Here is a 9,523-nt window from a genome sequence, read left to right as displayed (position 1 = left end):
TCTATGACGTCGGCCAGAGCAACCTTTTTCACGACACATCTCCAAAGGCAAGAGAAATAAAAGATAAAATGTTTTTGTTTTTTTAACTTTGGAAAATATTTTATTTTTTCCCTTTTACTTCATTTTCTTTTCCTTTCTTTTATTTAACTTCAAATAACTAACATATAATGTATTATTAGTTTGAGAGGTAGAGTTCAGTGATTCTTTGCTTTCTTTGTAGTATGATTCAATGAGGTATGTCTTGTTTCTCTCATTACAGTATGAACTTCTTGTGAGAAAGAAGATAATGTATGCTCTTGGACCCGATTTCTTCTGATTACCAAAGTATAACCAAAAGTCTGAATTAAACACTTGCTGAAATTTTTCTAAGTGCTCTATAGTTCTCCTTAGGTCATTGTAGTGACTTTTAGTTCCTTAAATTTCTAGGTTACCATTTTGCTGACACAAATCATGATATTGGTAATTCTAAAACTCTCTTAGCATATGCTTAAGTAAATATAATATTTTAAATCCAACAAAAAATTAATGGCCTCATATATGAATGTGCATTACTTAGTAAAATAAATAGTCTGTATTCTCAGATAAAACTATAGAATTCAAATTTAGGAAATTAAACAAATTTCAAAATGGCTTTTATTTTATTTTTATTTTTTTTTAAGATTTTATTTATTTATTTGACAGAGAGAGACAGCCAGCAAGAGAGGGAACACAAGCAGGGGGAGTGGGAGAGGAAGAAGCAGGTTCCCAGCGGGGGAGCCTGATTTGGGGCTCGATCCCAGGACTCTGGGATCACACTCTGAGCCAAAGGCAGACACTTAACGACTGAGCCACCCAGGCGCCCCTCAAAATGCCTTTTACTTCAACCCTAAAAAGAAATAAGCTATCAAGCCATGGAAAGACATGAAGGAAACTTAGATGCACATTACTGGGTGAACTAAGCCAATATGAAAAGACGACAACATATCCTGTATGATTCCAACTATACAACATTATGAAAAGGCAAAACTCTGGAGACAATAAAAAGACCAGTGGTTGTAAAGATCAGAGGAGAAGGGGAGAGATTATTAGGGAGAGCACACAGGATTTTTAGGGCAGTGAAAATAGTCTGCATCACATTGTAATAATAAATAAGTGTCATATGAATTTGTTCAAACCCGAAGAAAGTATAGCTCATAGAGTGAACCCTAAGGTAAACTATGGACTTTAATTATATGTCAATGTAGGTTCATCACTGGTTTAAAAAAAATTACCATTCTGGTGAATGATGTTGATAATGGAAGGAGATTATGAATGTGTGGGGCAGATGGTGTAAGAGAAATCTCTGTACCTTCCTCTCAGTTTTGTTATAAAACTAAAACTGCTCCACCCCCCCCAAAAAAAACCCAATTTAAAAAAAAATGTCTTTTATCCATAAATCATCCCTATTTACTATAGTAAATTAACCACTATTTATAGAAGTACTGTACTGGGAAATTTAATTTCATGAATTATGTGTTATTTTTTAAGCCTTGTTGAAAATTTAGGGTTTTGCACACAAATGTGAAAATACCACTCTGTATTCTATGTATGCTATGAATGGATTTTTTTAAGACATCTTTTCCTTTCTGTGTCTTTACTATAGGCTACATATCGAAATCGAATTGTGAGCCAAAGTCTCAGCACAAGGGACAGAAAAGCAATGCATACTCCCACCGAGGACCGTTTTAGATACTCAGCAGCTGATCAGACAAGCCCCTACAAAAGTAAGACCTGTCAACTATCAAGTCTATGCTTAAGTAATTTCTTGAAGGACAAAGAACTAGTGGAGGTTATCAAACACTCAAGAGGAAATTATGAAACCCTCACGTCAGAGGTCACCCAGAATTTACGGGCCACCGTAGGGCAGAACACTCTGAAGCCAACAGCTAAGGCCGAAGGGCCCTCCACATTCCCAGAGAAACCAAAGGACCAAGCTGCTGTGGCCCGACAGCATTCAACCTTTACAGGAAGGTTTGGACAGCCACCGAGAGGGCCAATCTCTTTACACATGTACAGCAGAAAGAATGTTTTTCTTCACCACAATTTACACACCACTGAGCTGCAAACTCTAGGCCAGCAGGACGGATAATTAAATCACCCTATTCCCGTCTCTCAGTAGGATAAGGACGATTAGTGTTTCTCGTGCATAGTTCATGTTTAAATTGTCATATCCTTACTACTTTTTTAGTTATAAACAAAGAATTGTGCACTTTTTTTTTTTTTTAAGAATGAGGGTTCAGGCATGTTAATTGAATTAGGTTTGATAGCCTTCAAGACTTTATTATATATATGTATAATAAATGGGACCATCTTGTTGGTTTATATAGTCTATAGTTTATTTATCTCTATCAGTCACTGATATGCATTGAAGTTTCAGAAGGTAATATCAAATAGCACTCTGTTCACTTAATGGTGTTACTGTGAAAATAGACTTGAGGAATAAATAGATAAAGGAACTGTAAAGAATTTTAAATTACATAGCTAATAGAAAGAGAAGAAAAGAAGGATTTTAAAGGCTTATATTTGATGTGTATTTATTTGAAGAATGAAGCTTGCTTGCATGTAACCTGGAGATGCACCCTGTCTCTCTATTACATACATTCAAGCTTATCTTGCCATGCTATGAAGGGGGAAACGGCTATTTCTTTTATCCTCTAAATGTTTAGTTCACACTGTTCACAAAGGATTTCAGACTGAGTAATTGCTGTTGAAACAGAGAATGACAGCTCTGATCTTCGAAAAATTTTGCTTTCCGTTTTGCTACGGATGTTGCGGTAGTAAGACATAACACAGTGAGGTGGTAAAGTTGGGTGAATTTTGTCAAATGATGCATAAAGCGTAACATGTTATATTCTGAGTCACTGTCACGGCAATATCAGCATTTTTTTTAAAATCTGAAGGATGGGTCATTCTAAGGAAACTTTTATTTCACTTTCCTTGTATTTTTAACACTTTTACTTATTTTTATGTATGTCCCATTTTGCTCGCTATGTATCAGTTGATCTACGTGAGGACTCGAGGAGCAGAAAGTCAGTTTCTTGGTCGCCCAGTATACATGATTCTGACAACTCAGTAATCTAGATTTAGAAGAAAAAGTAAATATATGTGAACTTCGGCAGTTTGATCTCAGAAATAAATCTCTAACAGAAGTGTTTAAAACTCATTTCACAGGAAATATTTCTCTTTAACAAATAAGGCCTAATATGTTTTATACATAAGTGCACATGAGATCAATGAATTCCTTTCTGTTTAATTAATAACGAAGCTGTATGCAGCTGTAGAAGTAAATAAATAAATAAATAAATAAATAGTTTTAAAACAGTAGGAATCAGGGCTGCAATTTTCTTATACAAAGATAAAAGCTAGTAACTTTATCCACATTAGGCATAGTCCTGCAAATTGAAATTGTCATACCTACTGCATGATCTGTTTCCCTTGCATTCTCTAACAGACAGAATCCATCAGCATGTACAAATGAAATGAATAAAGGGAAATTGAGATAGCAGTTTTAGCATGGCATCTGACTAATCTGCTTAAATTAAAGCTGTGTATGAAATGCATCTCTTAATACAAAAATGGATTTAAGCTCTATCCTTTGGGGAAAAGCCATTAAATTTCCCCCCAGCTTTAACTATTAAACTTTGCTCCATTTTTGATTAGAATTAGTAAGAGTCAAGAGCCTAGTGGAAATGTTTTACTTTTAATTTTGGTTTTCTGAAGGAAGACACGTGTGCATCAAGACACATGTTTGCCAAATGTTTTCTTTGTGTGTTTGTAATTCTGCCAAAAGAGAACAATACACACAGAAATTTGCTTGGCTGAATGAGACTGCTATCTAAAATTCCCACTCTACTCTAGATGCTAGAATATTCATGCGGCTACACATTTTGGGCTGGGCAACATTTAAGAAATGATAGAAAAACTATGACTATTGATTGTGGAATTCAGCTTCATTTGTCCTGAATGTTGGTGTGTGTTGCTAGAGTATTTGAAGTCTGTAAATAAATTAGCACGATAAAATAATCAAGGATTTTTTCCCAGGATATGGAAGAACTATGTATCACAAATAATGTTTTTGATTTGGACTTTTGGAGTTTATAGTTTTGTTTTCCTGGAAGATAGATTTTTGAATTATGCTTTGTAAAAATATAGTGTATTTAAGAAAATCTGTCATTTAATAGACGTTTTAAGAGATGTTTTAAACACTAGTATTTTCTTGAAAAACCTTTTTTAAAGCTGAAACATTCAAAAAGAAAACCTGGATTCAACAGTTCAATTTTAAAAGGAGGGGTATTTTTTGGAAATATCATCTTAAAACTGTTTTGTATCGGTATTTTCAGCATTGTTATAATATTATTTGTAATACTAAGTGTAACTCAGGCCTGGAGACGGTGTAAGCCCACTCTGCTACTGTATGTCAGTAACTGTAAAACAGGGGTCCTTTGTAAGTTCCTCTCGTGTATATATAGTAACTTGTAACAATGGCACGTGGGTATTCTTTCAGCAAAATGATTTCTTTGTACGAAAATCTCTAGTTTTCTAAGGCAGTTCCATGTATAAAAGTGATTTATACATTTCTCCAAGGCGGTACATATCCAAAGACATGACACCAGGGGGAAAAAGTGCTTGTTTTTCTGAGGGAAGCAGTTGTCTTTCTTTCCTTTCCTCTTTCTTCTGTGCATGTGTGCGTGTAGCTAAGCCTAAGCAACCTTGTAGAATGTCTGCTGCAAAGGGTCTCTTCTGAATTTCGAATGTGTTTTCAAGGACACTTAAGAAGAGAGATTCCTTGAGGAAAAGCTGTTTCCACCTGAAATAAACTGTTCCCATTTTTGTAATTATTGGAACATGCAACTCTTTCTATGAACTCAGTGATTTTTTTTTTGAGTAATTTTATATGCTAAGAGAGTCACAGCAAAATTATGAAGTATCTGTCCAACTATTTTTTGCTTCTTTGGAGCACCATCGTCTTTGTGCAAATGACACCCCAAAACCGTAGCTGCAATGGTCGAGGTATGAATCTACCAGTATCAGTACGCTCAGGGTAAGAACCTAGAGCTATACATCATTCAAATTGTTCTTGTAATTTATGGATTGAGATATAAACAAAACAGCAAGCCTCTAGTCACCATTAAACATTTGTAGACATGTCCATACTTCCCTAGTTTAAAATGTTTACAAATGGTCATGATTAATCTGGGTTTATGATCGGTGTTTTCCAAGGGTTAATCCAACCCATTGTTGTTATTTCCTGAGTGCTTTTGAATTCAAAGGAAATTTCACACTTTTTTTGCCTTGTGTTTGAGATAATACCTCCCCCTGAAAAGTTAGTATTTTTTAATTATCATTATTTACAGACCACATCCCCAAGATAAGTAACCACATTCCACTAGTCCTCACAAGAACTTTCTTAGTAATTTAGTTGTTGATGGAACAGTAAGAGCAGTTTATCGACTGGCAAGTAGTGTTTCTCCACATTGATTATCACCTTTCCCATTATCAAAAAGTCATAATCCAGGGGCGCCTGGGTGGCACAGCGGTTAAGCATCTGCCTTCGGCTCAGGGCGTGATCCCGGCGTTCTGGGATCGAGCCCCACATCAGGCTCCTCTGCTATGAGCCTGCTTCTTCCTCTCCCACTCCCCCCTGCTGTGTTCCCTCTCTCGCTGGCTGTCTATGTCAAATAAATAAATAAAATCTTAAAAAAAAAAAAGTCATAATCCAATTCAGTGAGTAACTTGGAATACACAGTATAATCTAATAATTACAATCTTATAATCTCATAATCTCAATTTTGTCCCACATTTTCACCTTCAGAATTATACATTCTGAATGCAGCCCTTAAACTCTATGTGGTTCAAAGTGGAATAAGAAAGGGGAATATCTAAAGGAGCCATCTGCCATTGCCATCCATGTGACTGAATCACATTCCCCGTGGCTGAGGCTTTTCCCTGGGTGATAGATTGCTTTCAATGCAGCACTGATTCATTTATACTAGGATTTTAATTGCATTCTGGGACTTGACTCTAGGCATTATTTTCACATCTATTATATATATATATATATATTTTTTTTTTGTACAAGAAACAGGTCAATTATACATTTTGTATTCTTTGGGAATTTATACCTCCTGGAATTTAAACTTCTTTTTTTCCTTCTTGTTCATTTTCCATGTACTAACTTTGTCATGCCAACTCTAGGCTATATCTAAACGTGTGGCAGGGATGATAGAAAATACAAACTTCTGGGGTTCTTTTAAAAAGCTGAATTACACTATGTAGAAGAGAGAACAGCCAACTATCAACCAAAGAAGGCTACTCTTCTAATACACATTATCCCCAATTTTTTATTTTTTAAATCTGTGCCATGTTCTTTCACCAATAGTCAGAGCCACAAACATATCCATAAACTATTTACAACGAATTTGATCTTGCTCAGAACCCAGCTGCAGTCCCAAGTAGTATAGGCTAAAAACAAAAGTCAAAGATATATCTTCCAGTTGTGTTACATATGGAAAAGAATGAAGGTAGTATACCCTATTTTAGACCCGGAGAGTTTCCCACAAAAATATTAACACAATAAAAAATTCTTAATACGGAGTGAGTTTCTTCCACCTGAATAAGTGATCTACAATGTGGGATATCATGATTCGTTCTAGAGAAGTTTCAGTGAAGTCCCTTTAACTTTACTGATTTAATCTAATGAACTTACTTTTTCTTCTGAACATAAAATTCGAGAAAATGCGCTTCTATATCTTATCATCCCTTCCAAACATTGCCTCATTGCTCTAGTAAGCTCAGGTTACATAACAAAATTTTATAGACTGGGTGTCTTAATCAATAGACATGTGTTTCCCATAGTTCTAGAAGATGGAATGTCTAATATCCAAGTGCCAGCAGTTTCAGTTCCTGGCTTGCAGAGAGCTTTGTCCTTTTCAATACGTCCTCCTCTCCTAAGGCCACTAATCCCATCACATGGCCCCGATATCATGACTTCATCTAAACATAATTATTTTCCAAAGGCCCCACATCCCAATACCATCACATTGGGGTTAAGGCTTCAAAATATGACTTTAGGGGGAACACAAAGCCCCATTCCATAGCATTAATTTTCAGTTTACAACTGCCTAATAAGTTTGCTATTGTTTTAGTCATTTCATAGATGAGATCAGAAAGGTGGTTAATTTCCCAAGGACACGCAACATGTATGTTGACCTGGATTCCATAATCCTTGATCTTTCCTTCTACACTACGCTTCAGAGTAGGCTTTCTCCCAAGGAAGGCGCAGAGTAGGCTCCCTGCCAAGGAAGGGGAGTGACTCAAGCAAATATGTGCTGCCTCCGTCTCCTTTACTCTCACAATTCCACTGATACTGGCTAGGGAAGACCAGTGGAGCAATGATCTATTTCAGCAAAAAAAGCTACTCATTCAAAAGCACTCTTAAAAAAGTATTGATGTTTAGATCAATAAATATAGAATCTTGAGAGGAAAGCACTTATGTATTTCAAGGTTGTCTCCTAGAAAATCTGACATCCTAAATTTCTTTTCTTGAAGACAATTGGAAAGAACGCTGACGTAATTTCATGTTATGTATTTTTTTAAAGGAAAGGGCCAAAAAAGTGTCTAACATAAGGAGAACATACAGTAGATGAAAAATAATGTAGTTACCAGATTATCTTAATCCTTTCCTTCATTTTCTGAGGCTATTGATACAGATACTATTGAATTTGGTACTTTTGTGTTGCCTTATATACATCTAAAACAACAAGATCTTTACAAAGTTAGTTTGGATATTTCTATGTAGGGACCAAAATTACAGATGATTTAAAGTTTCTTAAATATTTGGAAGGAATTAAAGTAAAATGTGAAATGCAAATTTATTCATCCTAAATTTTAAATAATATACACTCTATAAACATATACCTAAATAATGTCTGAATAAAACATAATCCTATTATTAATCATCTCTTCCAAAATCTTATTTTCAGGAATGCAAAATAATTTGAACATTACCTAAACCCTATTTTTAGAAGGAAAAGAAACTATTTGATGTATTCTAATATACATGGGTCTGAGATTAACAGCATAACAATGCTTTCTATTCTCTAAAACTAACAATTTAGTGAAAAAGATAATAGCAAATTACTCTGGAAATTATAATTCTTAGTAATATTGAATGCCATAGTATAATTTCTTTTGTGGCTCTCGATTTCCCAATAAAGGCGATGATTTTATTTAATGGAAATTTCACCATTTGGCTACTATTCTGAGAAAAAATTGATACACTTAAGCATGGTGATTAAAAAATATGCATAATTCATGTGCAAAATAAAATTTAAAACAACAAGTATGTTGTGTGGTACCTGACTACTTTCCTTATGATATTAATTTGTCTTAGTGATAGAGTGATTTACACATGTATTCACAGTATGCATAAGACAATGTGATTTCCAGATTCTTGAAAGTTGTGATGATTGGTAAGAGGCAAATCAACCACTTATTTCATCAGTTAGTTGACCTGATTTCTATTTCCACTTCCTTTGACACTGGGCCTTTCTTAGTTCTTGATATACATTAATAAAATGCACTAACCCAGGGAGCACTGGGAGATTAGGATACTATCATTTCATTTCAATTTATGTGTGGAATCTTTTCATTCTGTTTATACTCTTTATCTCCATTTTTTACAACTGGTCACAATAAAAAATATAATGTTTTGTTTTTATAATTTACAAAATCTTTTTTATCAATTCTATGTGTTTTGTAGTAAAACAAAAAATACAAAATCTTCTAAATTTTGTCTCTGTTTCTCTCTCCCTCTCTCTCTCTCTCTCTCTCTCACACACACACACACACACACGTTTTCTAAAATGGCTGGAAGATGGACGATTCAGCACATTTGAAACAGTGAATGAGTATGTATCCATTTGGCATCCATACCAGCCAATAGGGAAGAACATACATTAAAAATTCTGCTGCAATGCCTTGAAAGCATACCTTAACATTTTTATGTTTAAACTTATCAGGTGTTCTCTACAGTCTCACAGGCTCAGAGTGAATGGTGCTCCTTGTTGCATGCTCTTACGTGATTTCAAAAAGCTGAAATGAAACATGATATATTTTGTAATTTATGTGTAATATAACCTTATGGTTTAAGACTCAATCTATTTTCCTGACCACAGGAAGAGTTTTTATTTGATTCTGCACTCTATTTTCTATATAAAATGTCAAGAAACACTATATTGATTATTTTTTTTTATTAAATTACTGAAGGTATTACATTTTAGGGGTTATTTTGAAGACTTTATGAGACCTCATAGACTCCCACATTCTGTTGGTAATCATTTACAAGTCCTTTTGTTATGATTATAATAAATCAGCATGTTCTTGTGGATGGATTATACAGCTTTTTCTCTTTAAAATTTCAATGGATAATAATCATTTAAAAATGTTTAAAATGGAATATTATGTATATAGTGCTTATTATACATTCTTTCAAATATTCTCATTT

The 9,523-nt window shown here is 34.5% G+C and overlaps 1 protein-coding gene across 1 annotated transcript in view; it reads left to right on the top strand.

Moving 5' to 3' along the window:
* The window catches only part of CCSER1 (coiled-coil serine rich protein 1), a 1,293,520-nt gene extending 1,287,889 nt beyond the window's left edge, over nucleotides 1–5,631 (top strand). The window contains exon 11 of the mRNA XM_034671499.1: nucleotides 1,622–5,631. Within this exon, the coding sequence (XP_034527390.1) occupies nucleotides 1,622–2,107 (486 nt within the window). The 3' untranslated portion in view covers nucleotides 2,108–5,631. The remainder of the gene's footprint in view (nucleotides 1–1,621) is intronic.
* The last annotated feature ends 3,892 nt before the right edge of the window (nucleotides 5,632–9,523 follow it).

The sequence above is a fragment of the Ailuropoda melanoleuca genome, chromosome 11, assembly GCF_002007445.2.
Source record: "Ailuropoda melanoleuca isolate Jingjing chromosome 11, ASM200744v2, whole genome shotgun sequence".
Taxonomy (NCBI): domain Eukaryota; kingdom Metazoa; phylum Chordata; class Mammalia; order Carnivora; family Ursidae; genus Ailuropoda; species Ailuropoda melanoleuca.
This window is presented reverse-complemented; position numbering and strand designations above follow the sequence as displayed.